At 37.0% G+C, this 17,563-nt stretch overlaps 1 protein-coding gene across 2 annotated transcripts in view; it reads right to left on the reverse strand.

Annotated features, from left to right (window-relative positions):
* LDB3 (LIM domain binding 3) overlaps nt 1-17,563 on the reverse strand; it is a gene marked incomplete at both ends in the record, with an annotated part of 111,829 nt that overhangs the window by 38,101 nt on the left and 56,165 nt on the right. Inside the window, 5 exons of one of the 2 annotated variants that reach the window (XM_079536259.1) lie at nt 893-989; nt 4,850-4,886; nt 5,847-6,016; nt 12,632-12,835; nt 15,812-15,834. In XM_079536259.1, the coding sequence (XP_079392385.1) occupies nt 893-989; nt 4,850-4,886; nt 5,847-6,016; nt 12,632-12,835; nt 15,812-15,834 (531 nt within the window). Of the gene's footprint in view, nt 1-892; nt 990-4,849; nt 4,887-5,846; nt 6,017-12,631; nt 12,836-15,811; nt 15,835-17,563 lie in introns of those variants that run through there. The other variant, XM_079536258.1, reaches the window with a different exon arrangement.

A 17,563-nucleotide genomic window follows, 5' to 3' on the forward strand; every position in this document is an offset into this window, starting at 1 on the left:
GTCTTAAAAAGGAATGAAGTACTGTGTAAAACAGGCACATCATTATTTTAGTTTTAAATCCGTTTATTTGAGATAAAGCATGATGCTATATACAGAAAAAAAATGTGGGTCAAAGCAAGAGCAATACAGAATGGGCAACATGTTCCTTTGAACTTTGGAGTTGCTTTTATAAACTTCAGTGCACCAACAGTACTATATATGTCGTCTTACTCCTAAACACCTCTAGCAAAAAGTCAATTCCTTGCAGGTCCTGAACAACCACATTCTATCTTTCATCTAATGACAAATTTAGATTTCAAATATTATAGCAAGTAGTCTTATCAAATAAGTTTTACTAGCATTATATACTGAAGAAAAAATGATAACGCTTAAGTCTTATTTCAAACAGCATCATTTGACTATGTGAACTAAGCAGGTTGTACATTTAGCAAACGCTTGGCCAGGCTCAGTCAGCTTTCCTTTTCATCCTATGTTCTAATATTTAATTATCTTTACAGCAATAAAATTCAATAAAACCTAAGTCTTCCTCCTAAAGAAACACTGTGAATAACTTTCATTTTCTCCTGTAAGTAAAGTCAAAAAAGTAACACAATGATCTTTTCCTTCTATCTGTATATTGAAGTTGCTTTTGATATCGTAAAGGACAAAAGCTAATCTACTTTATACCAAAGAACGTGAACAAGGCAGTATGATTATTTTTGCTTTTGGTGACAGTGAGTGAATTCCAGGCTAACAACAGAAAACTACCAAAGACGGGCACTCAGAAAAAATAAAAACAACCTAGCGATCATCTTTCCTGTACGTGTGTTACGCTCTTAGGCTTTAACTCAGGATAGCAGTTATTTCTTTCCTGTAATTCTCTCTCACATCTTTGCCCACTGAATGTGGGCTTTTAACTTTTAACATTAAGGATTTGCGCCGACAGGCCGTGATGCCAGTTGCGCAATTTGGCAAAGCGTGGGCTGTTACGTTCCGTTTCAAACCTTTCCCTGTGGCATGAAGAAAGAGAGAGAGAAAGACAGAGACAGAGCGAGAGAGAGAGAGAGAGAGAGAGAGAGAGAGAGAGAGAGAGAGAGAGACAGAGAGACAGAGAGACAGAGAGACAGAGAGACAGAGAGACAGAGAGACAGAGACAGAGAGAGAGAGAGATAGAGATACAGAGAGAGACAAAGAGAAGAAAGAAAGGAGGGAGAAAGAAAGGGATTAGGGAACATGGCTACCACTCCCCTGCCTTATTATAATTAGGGCAATGGCAATTTATTTGGATTTGTTTCCCCGGCTTTTGAATCAGTGCAAAGAAAGCTGGACGATCCTTTTTAGACCATGAATGAATATTTTTGCATTTGTTCATTTCTGAGGAGTAATTTGAAGTAACTTTATATGCTATGACTTAAATTTGGTATTACAGGTCTGCTTTTGCTAGAAATGCAGTGCAATCCCATTGTTTTCCTGCCAGCAGATTCGCTTGGCTCTCCCCTCCCCAACCCAAGCAGTCATTTAAAGTTGATTCAGTACAGGAGCAAAATTATTGCAAATATTTTCCATTCCGTAACTAATACATAGGCCAGCATATTTATATCTATTTCTCATGCTGTCCTATAAGGCCATCAGATGCAGCATTCAGCAGTAGTTTCTATAGGTTTCTCAACAGAAGCAAGTACAGGTATTTCTGATCATTTGTGTTGAAGAGAATAACCTGGGATTTTCAAAAGTGCAGTCCTGTGAATAACTGACCTCCCCCTGCCAGTTTTGACTGCAGACTGGTGCTCTTGAGCAAGTTGTAAGCAATGTTCAGCACCTCTCAGACCTTAATTTTTTCTAGATGTTCTATAGCTTAAATTAAGATTTTGCAAACAAAAAGTGGATGGAGGAGGATGTGGGATGAGAGTGTAGTCAAGGAGAAGTATGTTATTTACAAATTTATTTGATCAATTGCAAACAGATTATTTTACCTGTTCTGCCTATTATTTAAACTCAAAGTTAACTCTGTTAATTGTAGCAGAACTTGAGAGTGAAATCAGCGTAAAAGAAAGGAACAGACCAAACTGGTTTTAATCCTCAGGCTGAATATAGCACAAGACATTGAACAGTGTAAATATCAACAAATTCACTGATATTTCTCAATTTTCTTTCTAAATCTAAGGGAGTCTTTATGTATGACTTCCTAAACTATCTTTTAATTACTTAAAAATATAAAAGTATTTATTGCTGAACCACTAAAAGTGTATGGTGGCATTTATTCCAGTTACACTGAAGTGCATTAGCTACAGTGGGTCTTGAATTTCATTAATTCCCTCACTGCTTTAAAAATATATCCCTCCATTCAAGGAAATGGCATTAAGAAACACCTGCCAATCTTGAAACAGATACCATCTTTCTGGAAACTGTTCTGTAACAATCATCACAACAGCAAATTAATGTTTCCACAGCAAGTTATAATCGTATGTGCGCCTTCAAAGTAGCAGTAACATGAGCAAAAGGAAGTCAGGCTCTGCATTCAATGATGTTAACAGAAAATAAATACTCTGCCTCCTGAAGATTCTAAGTCTTACCGATACCACTCAAAGCATATGTTAAGAAGTTAGAAGCAGCAATCCCAAAGTGACTATTTTTATGTAAAATGTGCCTGCCAAAACTGAGCCACGTGTTCCTTTTTCCAAGTGTTTGGAAGAAATCTTACTGCCGTCTCATGCAGCTCTTGCTGACTACACTGAAGAACTGACACAGAGACAACGGAAAGCACCAGAGGGTGACTGCTCACAACACGCTCTAGGACCAAAGTCATTCATTCTGGCAGTTTACATTTTGAAACATTTAATATTTTTTTTTCCATAGAGCCAAAACAAGATCAGTGCAACATTTAACCTGACAAGCTTCACACCCCACAATTCTGTGACAGCCTTTTGCGTTTGAGAGCCCAGGAAGCCTTCCAGCTGATCTCCTAACCGTGGGCATGCAGCAAAACCTGGTTGTACAGGCTGTACAGTGTCTACCATTATTATGATGGCAGAGTGAAGTTCAAGTATTAATTCTGTGCATCTGACATAGCTTCTTCCACCCTTTCCAAAATCAAAAGATGAAACAGAGAGAGGTCCAATCAACCCAAGAAAACATATGATGGACGCATGCACAACCAGTGCCTGTGCTACAAAATCTGTGGGTAGGGTACATATAATGTATGAAATAGGCACCAGGGCACCAAGATGAGGCAAACACTATCAGTTTGCTATGAAAGAGGCCCTATTTCACTTCTTGCACCAGAGCTTGTGATGTATTACTACACACACTGTACTACTAACTATCCACTACAATATTCCCTTCTGCCTCTACTAACAAAGAATGTCCTTAAATTTCTTTTGGTAATCCAGATATGCTTAAATATACTCAGAATCATTACTGTCCTTGTGGTAAAAAAAAATAACAGTAGCATTAATACATTAAAACTGCAGAAAATGTGCAATGCATAGTAAATACAGTCACGTACTTTTAAGTTACAGTAAAAAATGTAATTTACACTATGCATGTTGATGTACTAACTTTTGCAATCCACCTAATATCACATTAAACTTCCACTATCTAGTGTTTTACAAAGCCAGAAACTACATCCAGAAAGATCACTTCTTTAATAAAATATATTACTATCAGATGTGTGTATAGGAGAACTGTTATGTTCGCTACAGTATTTCAAATCCCCCCGTAGTAAGGATTCACATGTGTGCTATTACATCAAAACATGTAACGTAGGGTACATTTTCTAAGAGTTAGGCTTGCACATTTGATAGGAGAAATGAATCCAGCAGGGATGTAATGCCAAGCCCGATGTTCAGGCACCCACCCATGAACTTCGGTGAACTGCAATAAAAGGCTTGTGGCAGACATAAAACTGGAATTCTGCATACTGTATTTTCATAGGGAAAATGACAGCCATCTTTCTCACTAGCTCAACTTCGTAGCTTGAACTGTGATCGAAAGCTCAAAGTATTCATAGAAGAAACATGCTGGTAAAAAGATGATGATGACAAAATAGAGCAAGTGGATTGAATATCAAAGAAATCACAAACCCAACTAGTGGTGTAGAGTAGCTAATGTGAAATAGGAGTTTGAAGTATGGAAATAGAAAATCAGGCTTACATGCAGGATGCTCCAATTCAACTTCAGTTATTAAGCTGTACACAATAATGTAACAAAAAGTGGATCCCTGGCAGTATAGGAAAACCTAAGATGATCACAGGCCTTTAATTCCTTGTTTTATTTCTGAGCATACTCATTTTATCAGCATTATTGTTAGGTCATAGAAGGAGACAAATATATTTCACCTCAGCAAAAGCAGTCCTGTGCTTCCTTATTATACAAGTTTTGGTTGCACTTCCAACAAAACGTGAGCAAATGATTATGGATACGAATAGAAAAAAGCTCCTTTAGTGTATCGTTTCAGATGAATCAGATGTCAGTCAGGATCATCCAAATAAATTGCACATAAATTTTAATGCTATCACAACATCACATATTTTCATACAGTTACACAATCAAGCAGTTACACAGGATTTGGTCTTAGAAGCTCGCTGCATTCACACACAGAGTAAAGTACATAAAAGTTGCATGGGCAGGGAGCTTTCAGATTTGAACACACTTTTTTGTACTGCCTTAAATGCATGCCAGTTTGTTAACCCTTTTCATTCAAATTACTCTCACGGATAGCATTTTAATTTTAGTTATTTTTAAGTAACTGAGTTAGAGACAATGTGTAAGGCAAGAAAATAGTTGTATATGCTAGTATTAATGCTGTTTTAAAACATTATTTGGTTATCACTAGGGACAGAAGCCACGTTTTTCACAAGGAGTCTCTTACCTTGATCTCCTCAGGGCTTCTTCATCTGGATCTTGCACTGCAGGAAAAAACCATTTCCGTTAGAACAGAAATGAAGAAAGAAATAATCAGCTTTGTGATAAAATTACAAGTTCTTCAGGAAAGCATCAAAAGCCTGTTTAAAGGTACACTGATGCTGACTTTACAGCAGTGGCTTTTGTAACAGTGAGAAGAGGAGCAGTTTCCCTAGAGCTAGGCAGAAAGATCTTAGGAAAGTGGCTATTACTACAACATCCTTTACTAGCAGCATTTCATAGCTGTAGGCAATGACCCTACAGAGAGAGCTTGCTGTTCTGTGGAATCACGTCAGAGTTAGCAGTAGATTAATACAAGGAGAAAAAACTAAATATTTCTCTGTGATGTTGGAAAGGTTCTTAAACTAGAACAGAAACAAGATCTGAATTTAGCACCAGATGGTCAGAAAAGTATTTCTGTAGGCAATAACCAAAGAAGTTCAAACTCATATAATGTTCACAAAAGATTTAGGTTTAGACTAGAGGCTGATAGAGGAACACAAGGTACAGTACAAACAATGATCCCTGTTTTTTTGTTTTTGTTTTTTACTTCAGGAATTCACTTCTATAGAAGTCTGTTACAAGATACTTAAGTGCTTTATCCTTTCTCTAATGAATTGAAGACTTTTATGTATAACTGCTGGAAGGGTCACTGTGCATAGATTACATTTGTAAGAAAGGATTATACGGTCCCAGATAAACTTCTACTGTACAGTCTTATACTTATTTTGGTGAGACCCTTGGCAGATCAAAGATTTTCTTCATAAAGTACAAGGTGAGACACAAAACTTGGATTTCCTAATTCCCTTAATTTACATTCAAGGCTTCTCTGTCTGATCTTAGCCCTCCGTGACAACAACTGCAAGAAGAATGTGAACCAAGTATTAGCCACCAGCGCTAGGATAAGAAAATAAAGAGACAAATCTAAAGCCAGGATGAGGAAGATGCTTTGTTATTTGACTTACTGAACTCTGTTCCAGTCATCTGAGCAAGGATGCGAAAAGACTTAGACTGCAGGTTGGCAGAACGGCGGCTCCAGTCTTCAGTTTCATCTTCAGGCTTGTTCTGAGTTTTGAGAACAGCCTGATACACCGGAGATGCACTGTCTACGTGAGGATCTTTAATAGGAAGGGTACTGCAATTCAGAAAGTGAAATGTTGTGAAACAACACGCAGCAGCTTTCATCTTAACTTCTCTCTGGTCTTACAGCTTCTCATCCGAAATAACAGCAATTCAAAACAAAAGGACAAATACATAGATTAACATCTGGTGAATTAAGAAAGATTTTGCTCGTTATAACTGTGCAATCATTCAAACCCTTATATTAAAAGCACTGTGAAAATGGCTTGGAGATACCTGTTCATGATTCCTCAGCCAAAGCAGCTATAAGCTTCTGTGATGATATAAAGGAGACTGTGATGATAAAGGAGACTTATTTCTCCAAGCATTCTGACCAATATTATTTCTTATAAAAACAGCTTTGTGTTGGTACTGTTTTACATTATGTTTCATTACAGTTTTGGGCCAGTGTATTTTAAGGTAGCACATAAAAACAGAGAACGCATTTCATTATATTATTAACGTAATAAACTTTTTTACTATTATTTATTTTTTTCCTTTTCAGAGGTCATTATTCTCAGACAAAAGTCTGAATTCAAACTCAAGCTGCAACAACTCCAGATTCATTGCCTACTTTTAGTAGAAAAAAGATGACTTGTACTCAAGACTTACTCAAGTATTTTATATCTAAAAACTTCAGCAGTAAAATGTACCTCAGGCTTTTCCAATGTCTCTCATCATCTTGCACCGTGATATCCAGAAGGAAACTTCTAATTTTTCACATCCAAAGCCAAAACTACAGATCTCTGTAGCACACCTGAGGTTAATGTGCTTGTTTTGTGTGTTTTTTTTTTCCTCCTGCGTAACTGATTTCTGCATAGCACAGTTTGAATAGTGACAGAACTTTAGAAAGACACTGTGAGGGAATGATGTGTACAGCCATGTGTACACAACTTTTGTAAACACAAAGTCTTTTTCTGAAGCAAGTGATTATTTTTAACTGCTTTAATGTGCTATTCCATACAGAGATTTGCAGGCAGGATATTCAACTTCACAAAAATTGAGAAATGACTGAAGAGATAGGGGCCATAACTCAGAGCTATAAAGTTTAGGGAACGGTCACCTGCTGTAGAAGTTGCTTCTCTGGCTCAGGCGCTAATTTAGTATTATCTGAAAATTTTGCACGTTGCAGAGGAAATCAACAAGGAAGTTGGTTTTGCTATTTGAAGGCAGATGAGGAATGATGAAAAAGCCAAAAGCATATCTGATATCCTATATACAGAGGTAGATCCTAAAGTAATGCCTCCTATTTATTACCATGGAAACTACAACAGATACAAAGAATACAATAACACTATTTGAGAGAGCAAATTCTTAGCTACATAATGCTGTTTTTCAACATAGTCATCTCTATTAGGTATGCACTTTTGCCAGTAATGAACAAGAGCCTGCATGCCATGCGCATAAAGACTTGCACCAGCAGAGGTGATCCACTGTTTCACAGCTGCTACAATTGCATTGTTGCTAGAAAAACGTTGCTCACACAGTCTATTTCCACTGAACTGAGCAAGTGAAAGCCAGAAGGTGCCAAACCCAAACTATACAGGGAGTATTGTAGGACAGTCCAGCTTAGATTGGCAGTTTCTTCCACAGTCTTCAAACTGGTATGGGACTTGGCATTTGTGCGTTGCAAGAGAAAGGTTGTCTTCTTCTCTGGCCTGAGTGTTAAGTCTGAGCCCTCAGCTTAGTCAGTGTTGTGACATAGCAGTCAGAACTGACGGCTTGCCTGGACCCCAGGAAATTCACAAAGATTGTGCCTTTCCTGCTCTGAAAGAGCACACATCACTTAACTGGCAAGGGCTGTGTAACAAACTTTTTCTTCAATGGGGAATTCACATCACCACTCCATGGACTACCATTTTGACTTCAGCTTGTAGCGATGACTCCCTGTCTCATCACTGGTAATGATGTGATCTGGGAAATAGTCACCTCCAGCCTTCTATTGGTTCAATTCCTGACCAACTAGCATGCAGTGTCCTTTTATTTCAGTGTAAGCATTTGTGGAAACCATCTGGTACAAAAGTCATCCAACTCCTGTGTTGCCTCCATCGTTTGCAATACAGTTAAGCTGATATTCAGTTCTGTACAAACTCTTGGTTATAAACCCACAAATTCATGTGGATGAGCTCATTGGAGCAGTCTTCATTTCATAATACAGGTGTGCATGGCTGTCTAGAACACGGCTGGTCTTTCATTTCACTGTCACCAGAGCTGAAATGTGCCAGCCACTGCTTTACTGTGCTAACATCCAGTGTTTCATCTCCATAAACATTCAGCAATCATCAACAAATATCAATGGGTGCCATTTTTCCACATAGAGGAATTCAGTTCCACTCTTCTGCTTCATACATACTTCCATGCCGTGTCAGACTCCAACCTGTCAGACTGCCCCTCTGCTGCCATCTGTCACGTGGCAACAAACTGCAATGGAGTATTGGTGGGAAGGTTCAATCTCTATTCCATACCACCAACATCCGCCTCTGACATCAAGGACCAACTTAATATAATGGGAGGCATTACTATCACAACAGCTCTCATACAGCATACAGTAAAAAAAAAAAAAAAAAAACCAAACTACTAGGCAATACCTTAAATGTCAGTACTTTCCAGGTGACACATCTCTGCTTCAGCATTGCATAACAAACTTTTTCAGTGGATCCACAACTAGTGATAGCATGGATGTGTTTTTCAAGTAAGACTGCAAGTGGTTCGGAAACATGACACACGCTTATATATGCTGTAGACTCACAGCATGTGTGATATGTGGCTGTTTCATACCCCAACACCTTCGAATTTTTTTAATTATTTTTTATTTTTTTTAAGAGTATTTATATTTCTCACACCCCCAGCATATGCAGACTTTTCACTTCCTTGAGGACTCAGTTGGGCACAAGTTCATTACTACATGGTGGAGCGGAGCTTTGGAGAAAAAGACCCTAAAAATGAATCTTCAGTTCAAGATCTGAAAAAAAGAAACTTCCCCCAAAGGTGACCTAGTTTTCAAGTTCCCAGCTGCACTTCAGGCATTCCTCTTAGTACTGGCTAAGCATGCAGTATCTTTTGCCTTATCAATAGAATCACAGAATGTCTGGGGTTTGGAAGGGATCTTTGAAGATCATCCCATTCCAAAACCTCTGCTGAGGGCAGGGAAATATCTAGGGGGAGGAAAGGCTAGATGATTACTTTAATTGGCCAACAGTTACTTTATGCCTCAGACTTGTATTCCAGTGCTGAAGTTCAAAAAAGAAAAAAAACAACCCAGCTAGACCTGATAGCAAATTTTAGAACTGCAGTCTGTTGCAAACTGGATATACGCAGTACTGTTGATTTTAACCACGTACTCCTGTGGCAACTGTGGTATGCAACTCACAGATTATTCAAATTCTGTTCTTTACATGCTCTAAATTGCTTTATATTTATATTACAACCAAGATGCAAAGAGACAGTTAAAAAGTATATGTATGGATATGCTATTTTTTCTAAAAACTAGACCACAGATTTCATAGTAGCAGTACATGGCATTAATATGACATATTTATGTCTTTGTGGTAGATGATTATGGCAGGAAATGGAGGTTGGTGAATTAACATCCTTAGAAGAGTGAAATATGCTCCTATAAATTGAACTAGATTAATGCAATACATTGGAATAGTTCCAACTGTCTTTACTGCAGCAGGCTTTTTTCTTTTTCTTTTTTTTTTAATTGTAATTATATTGCAAATGGGTATCTTGGACATCTAAGCCACTCAGCATGGAAGTGCAAAACACAGGGCATCAATAATTATGAGCATTTCCTAAACCTAAATGTGGTGTTTGACTCACACAGATAGTTGAGCTACATACATAACAATGTTAATAAGTAGTTCTTATACCTCTTCGTAATTTAATTTTTCCATCTGGGTACACATGTGCAGAAATATCATGCATCCTTAAAAACGTTACCTCAGAATGGCATTACTGAAAAAAAAAAAAGCCTGTCAAAATGGATTAGAGCTTTTGAGTTTTCTTAATACAATACCCTAAGATATTATAGTAGTATTCAATAGAAAGTTATTTCTTTTTGCACATTACCATACAGATCAGATGTTATTAGCATTAAAAGAAGCTTAAAAGACAGTCAAATCTCTTTGGATATGTACAAATGTGATTTTATCTTGCAGTTCATTATAAAATATGGTTTACCCTGTGAATCACTTACTGAATCATGACTCAGTTTTAGTGCAAGCAAGTAGAAAGACGATAAATAAAAACTTTGGAAGTTACTATATAGCTCTACCCTTAACGTAAGCATACAACAAAATATTGTAACACAGGATATTAGACTAATTCTGGCTATTGACTAATGCTTTGAGATGTAAAAGGAAAAAGTTCCTGCAGATCAGAGAATTATACAGCCAAACTAGCTTATTGTAAAGAGATGCTAGACTTCATTTAGTTTATACAGTCACATTATTGATTCTGCTACCGGAACTGTAAGATCTTAATCCTGATAAAGCTGTTGGATTTATATCTGCTTACATGAATTGTGAATTTGGCTGAAACTGCATAATGGAACCTAAAAGAGGTTTTACTGAAATGTACTTGAAATACCTGACCACATGGTTTTATTGCAATTAACTCTTAGTTCTTGGTATATCAAAATTAATTGTAACAAAGCAACATACAATGAAATATGAAGTCAGAGCACTTGAACACTGCTATCCTCATGTTTTAGCTTGAGTTCTGAATAATTGTAGTGTAAGTAATTTGTAAACTTCCCTTTAAGTTCTCCAGGGCAACCCAGTATTTGTGTTATTTTCTAAACAGCATAGTCCTGACACCGGTCTTACTGATAGAAAAGATAACAGATTTCCAATGGTTAAACTGGAGGATGAATCCCTGTCCTAGTACTACTTTCACTGATACCAGAAGTAAACAGTATTTGCAGTTACTGTGCAGAACAGAAGCCTTTTGGATCTCCAGTCATAGTACTGTATTACATACACACCTGTATTACATACCACCTCATGGCTTCAGAACTTATCTGTAATATAAAGTTAGAAGCCCAGAGGAAAGTAACACATGTTACTGTGATAGGCAGAGAATTGGGACCAAATGGATCAGTACATAATTTAGTTTACTTTTATTTGACAAACTTCTCATACTATACTAATATAATTTCCACATGAAGCAAACTTTTATCTCAGAGTTGATCTATTAGCAACCTGAAGAGTTGCAGTAATATCAGCGAGGATTGTATCTTTCTATCTAGATTTAAAAGGTTGTGATCATAGTAGGATAACTGAGAAATAACATGGAGAAATTTGTTTAGTTACTGAAGCGCTAGGAGTTTTTAAAAAATAGTTTATAAATCAGGCTGTAACACACAGCACAGTAGGCTTAGAAAATTTCCTGCAACTGACCACACATAAGAATAGAAGCACAATTTTCCTCTGGAGTCAAGTGAATGCTTAGCTTAGGAATGGAGTTCTTAAGCATTACAATTTCCATTATGCAATGCCACACCATCTGGTAGAAAGTGTTCTTATAATCTACACCCTTATTGAAACCACAGATATAAAGAACTTCTTTCATTGCACTTTGTTAAATTGTTCAATTTACTTACATCTTTGGAGACTGACTGAGCTGTGATCAAGCCAACAAATTGTTTGGGATGCATATTATGGAGTTATGAACACAACAGAATAATATTGGTGGGGAAAAAAAAAAAATCTCTCAGTGAGAAAATAGCCAGTAAAGGGAGTGTAGGCAAATCTATAAAAATGCCTGCATTATGAATAAGCTTACAGCTAACAAATTTGAAAGAAGCAATGTTAATGTTTGTTTCTCTACCTATATTTTAGATTCATGTGATAAGAAGGTAGGCTCTATTTTAGGTCAAACATACCTAGTAAGAAACAGGGCTACACTTATGCCACATATAATTTCAGTTAAGTCACAAATGTGGATAAGTTTATCAAACAAGATTAGCAGAAACATGCACTGGAAAAAACAAAATTATTGAAAATCAATGAATTTTACTATAGTCCTAAGGATAACAAAGCATATGGCATAAGGCATATATACAGTAAATATACTAGAAGGATAACAAAGCATATGCATAAGGCATATATACAGTATATATACTAGATAAGGGAATAGTACTATACAATTTTCCATTATAAAGGATAAAACCAAAGTCAGCACTAAGTAAATACTTGGCTTCTTTAACTATTAATAGAAACCCTCCCCCTTTCCTTTCTTAATTCAGTGTTTGCTACAAAGAATAGTCAAGATAAGTGAAAAGCCGTCTATCTTCAAATACAGACCACTAAATCTTTTCCTGTGGTATTTGAGATACCAAAAAAAAGTTGCATTTGCTCAATTCCATCCCAGCTGAAACTAAGACACTAAGACACTAGTTATCCATCCTTTAAACTGGAAACAAACAAACAAACAAAAAACAAAACCACAAACCCAAAAACAAAAAAACAACCCACTTTCAAAGCAGTACCTAGAATTGATTTGTATTTTTCACAGAAAAGATACTCCAGAAAAAAGAAGAGCCAAGGAAGAACTCTCATCATGCATATGGGGACTATTAGATGTTCCATGCAGAGAAAGAGCATTCCACACAAGGAAATAATCTTACCCAGCAAATTCTCCACCTTGGGCTTGTGCCTGGCCTGCAATTGCATCCATGATGGCATCTTGGGAATACATGCTGATTGGGGTGTTATACTGGGCGTGAATTATAGTAGCCTTGCCGCCTAGGCCTTTCACCTCAATGGGTTTGTGTGTAGACAGGGCAGAGTCCTTCAGGACACTGGGGTTGAAACGCTCCGTGAAATCCGTACTGGATTGTGCAAGAGTGAGGTTCAACAGGAAGGGAGGGGAAGAAAGGAGAAAGGTGTGATAGTTAAGTGAGAGAAAAACTAACACAGGAGTGTATATGTGTATTCATGGCATCTCACCACAAAAGCTTCAGTTCAGAGAATAAGAGTAACAGTTAAAAGCTGGCTGCACTCATGAGTGACATCTTTGTGTTGGCTATTGGACAGATAAAAAAGGTGAAGAGTTGTCTTCATAAAAAATCCCTATGTATTTCTCATATTTACATACATTAAAATTGTTCTCTTACATGCATACGTAATTGTATTCATGCACATAAGCAAAGGCACACGTATGTATGCATGTCCATGGATGTATGCACATCAGCGAACTCCCCACGAAGGTCATACACAGCACTAGGAAAGTACAATGAGGTGAAGAGATGTCAGCTTCTCTATTATTTAGAAGATCACTGCGCATAATTAATCACAGTGAAATTTAGTACTCGTGCCTTTTCATGCTGAAAGCCCTTCTCAGCCTCTACAGAAGGCCCACGTGTTGCAATAACATGATAAATGTTCAGTCTCAAATCTAATTATCTCATCGCGCAATCAACATTGCGGTCATATTTGGAGGAGATGCAGCCATCTTCTTCCAGTGGCTTTGCTTATGAGGGAAGACTTACTTGAGAAACTGAAATATCAGTAATATAATTGGAGTTCCCATAGCAAAAGGAAGAGTTGGTTTAATGTTGTACTTCAGCTAAATTGCACCTAGTTTCCTTGTACTGCCTAGCTGAATACTGTTACCATCCTACAGTTTGGACTGAGCACTGTCTGGATTTTTAACAAAAAAATCAAAACCTCAGCTGTTAGTCACTGAAGTAACTGCCCTTCCTTAACCTGCGGAATATCAGATTAATATCCAGCCTGCTGATCCTACCCTGCCAACAGCAGGAGGATGACAGCAGTGCAGCTCCTGAACGCTCACCAGGACTAAGCAAAACTGAGAAATCCATCCTTTGGGAAATGCAGGTATTTCACAAAGATTTCATTTTGAACTGAGCCAAAAGCTAAGAAAGGATGTAACCCTCCTGCCCAAAACAGCAGCAGCAGTAGTGCAGTAATTCTGAGAAATGTAATCCAATTTGAATGGAGTAAGTTTCATTTTCAACCTAAAACCATTAGATCATATCGACTATATTAAGTCTTCTGCTGAATTCTTTCCTGTAATTGAACTACACCTGCTTTGGTAGTGGAACAATACTGTTCCTGTCAGTCATGAGTGAGCCATGGAGTGTGTCTGAGCACTAAATCTGAACATCCAACACTGCACTGAGGAAAAAAGAAAATAAAGATGGCAACCATCAGACAGTCTTCCAATGATTAACAAAGATGATGCTCCATCACTGAATCCAGCCAGGAGATTCCACTATGCTTTAAGCTTTCTCTGTGGTGGGATGCCCTGACTGCAGATGGGCAGTAGGAGAGAGGCAGTTACATGTCATTCAACAATACTCTACAGAACAAAAACAGCAACATGCTCAAGGAACAGAGACATAAATAAGCACATGCTGTACTACAGCCATAGCCTTTAATGACACACATCAATGTTACAAGGAAGGAAAATGGAAAGCTGAATTAAGAGATGATTTTCACTTTTCCCTGAACGCATAAAAATACATTTTCACATCTAAAACACCTCTTCATCAACTGTTCTCTAACATTATATTACTATTCTAATGGCATCATCTGTCGAAAGGTGATGTGCAGAGATGTCCAGCATATTATACTTGACTTTACAGCATGCACATGCCTTACTCTAACAACTGTATCTCTTTTCTTCGTGACATTCTCAGCAATCATCTACTCATTATAAACACATTGGTCCCCAAGATCCTGAATTTACTGTTCTCATTTCCCCACACTACAAGGCTTAATAGAGATCCTAAAGCTAGGATCTGAGAAGACTGTGAACAAAAAGATGGAGATTAAAACTGACGCTATAAAAGAAGATACGTAAAGATATGTAAAAATAAACACCAAAGAAAGGCAGTGACACCTTACAATGTGACTTCTGCTTTCCAATACAGTCAGAACAATTATCACTGTAAGGTGTCAAGAGCTTTATTTGTCCAAAGGAGCTGCATCAATCACATGACATTTCTCCAACACCTCACTGAAATCAACAGAAAATGCCTGTCCAGTGTAAATTTTAAGTATTAAATATTATTTCAATTTTATATATTCTAGTAGCAACCTTCTCTTATCAGTTTAAATTTGACATTTAACTAAAACAGTTACTTATTTTAAGCTGAATTTAGCCCAGTCTCTTCAGCAATTTATTGACAACATTCAGCTCAGAGACAGAAGAGGACTTTAGAGAGAATTCTTTGCCCTCATCTTAGAAAACAAGATCAGAGCTGAGTATCTGTAAACTTCACTAATAAAGCAAATCAATCACAATTCCAAGTCAAACATGTATACTTATTTGGGGATGATTTTTTTTTAATTAGAGTAAATTTCTTTTTAGTTCTTTTCAGTATTAATATCTATTGCCAGCCTAAATTCGAATTCTAATGGAGTGTGGCTTAAGAAATTATCTTAATGCTTAGACAAAAACACATCACAGATAATGCCCCTAAAAAGACTCTGATGAATCCTAAAGGCACAGACTACATAAAAAGTTAGAAGGAATCCAATCATGACTGTAGAGATGAGCAAGTCTGAAAGCATCTACAGGAACTAATTAAGCACAGATGCTAAGTCCATTTGCAGAATTAAAACACCACCAAGAAATGCTAAACACATCATGTGCTTAGAACAGAGCACCTCTGCACAACAATGGCAGCGTATGATGCTTGCCAAGCCAACAAGACTTTTAAAAAAAATGCTTGTAAGCAAGACACAGCAGGAAAATCAGGGATCATGCTACCCCAGAAAGCAAATCTTCACACATACAGCATAACACAAATACTTAGCACTATATGAATAATACTAACTTGGAAGTGGTGTTGGTTATAACCTAAAAGAAGAGAAAGAGAACAAACAACATCATAACCAAACAGAAAGTATCAGTAGTTTTTACAGTGCAAAAGGAAAAGGTAGTTACAGCTTACTAAAGCTTTAAGACCATCTGCAAATAAGAGCAAAAATAAATGTATGCCTGAAAACCCCAACATGATTAAGAAAGGAAAAAATGCAGGGATTATAGTTTATCTACATGGATTTAGTAGGTACTATGGCATTTTGGCTGACCCTTGAGCATGATGTTATTACTGTACATCCCTGAATGTGCTGTTATCAAAGTGTATGGTAGGAAAAAAAGTGTTTGCAGATTATATTCTCAACTAAAAATAGTAAATGTGTTATAGAGATTATATTCATCCCTTAGGTACTAAATTTTCAGGGGTGAAGTTTGTTCTAGTCAGGTCATCCTCAAAATCAGTATTGCAAGATTGACTTTTTTGTCTTACTTGCTGGAGAATATTAAAATTTTTTTTTAAATCTAAAATTGAGGAATATGCCTTATTATTTAACAAGCTATTGGCTGAAATTCTATTGCACATACATTATGCTGGCAACAGTGTAAGCCAATTAATTTAAGCATAGATATTCCTAATTTTCTCACTGCGAAGACAGTCCTTGTGGTCTGTATTTTTTTTTTTGCAATCCTTATCTGAATACTTTATTTCCTGTGCAATGTACACAGCCTGAAAAAACACATGGTGTATTCTGCTTCACTCCATAAGCAAGAAGAGACTGTGACTTGAATGGTAATTCCAAAAAAAACACAATACCAAGCTGAAAACATAAGTCTTATGCAGTCAAAGCTGGGAGCAATGAAGAGAGCATGCTCAGACTGTCATATTTTATGACATTGCTAATAACTTCTGTTGATTTCAAGAATGGCTTTCATGGGCTGCATGTATATTTTCCTTTACTTCCTTCAAAGCTTAGATGATATTCACAGATGAGGAGAAACGCATCATAATTTGAGCAAATGAATAACAAAGAGTTCAGGATCAATTCGTAATCATTTCTTCTTATTTAGCTTCATGCAACACAGTTACTGGGCACTACCCCTTCCAACTTGCTACTGCAATGCTGGATCCGGAGCAGATGTGGGACTGATACAAAGCACTGGACAGCAATGTTAGATTGACATTCAAGCCAGAATGTTAGGCTTTTTCTTTTGGGGAATCTTTGATATGCTGCCTTTTTTTTTTTTTTTTTTTTTTTTTTTTTTTTTTTTTTTAAATCATACAAGCATTTTGCAATTGGTTCACCCTGATGCATTTTTCATGACTGAAAAAATGCTCTTGTGAGTCAGAACTGCAGTAAAGGATTTGTACTTCTGCATTTCCACGGAAAGGACATAACAGACCACCTTCTGCAATTACTGTTCTTCAGCCTCTCAGATTCAGGAATATTCTTCTGATTTTATAAACCCTACATAAAGCCAAATATAACAATCTGTTACAGGAACCAGCAGAGCTATATTAGGAACAAGCTGTAGCCTGTAAGCATATCACTGATCCTATGTCCATTTTAGGTACCTACAGGATGACAGCTGGGCACTCATTTACAAAGAAATACGGTGTAAGAGTATCATTTTCTGAAGTGGATTCTGATGGATGCTTTAATCCTCTAATCCAAGTCTCTGCTTTACACATACAATGACAGAACTACAGGATCCTTACCACTGGTTTTAATGAAAGGATATATTACAAAAACAAAAATATGTGCAAAGA

Source organism: Tetrao urogallus (assembly GCF_951394365.1).
Source record: "Tetrao urogallus genome assembly, chromosome: 5".
NCBI classification, from domain to species: Eukaryota; Metazoa; Chordata; class Aves; order Galliformes; family Phasianidae; genus Tetrao; species Tetrao urogallus.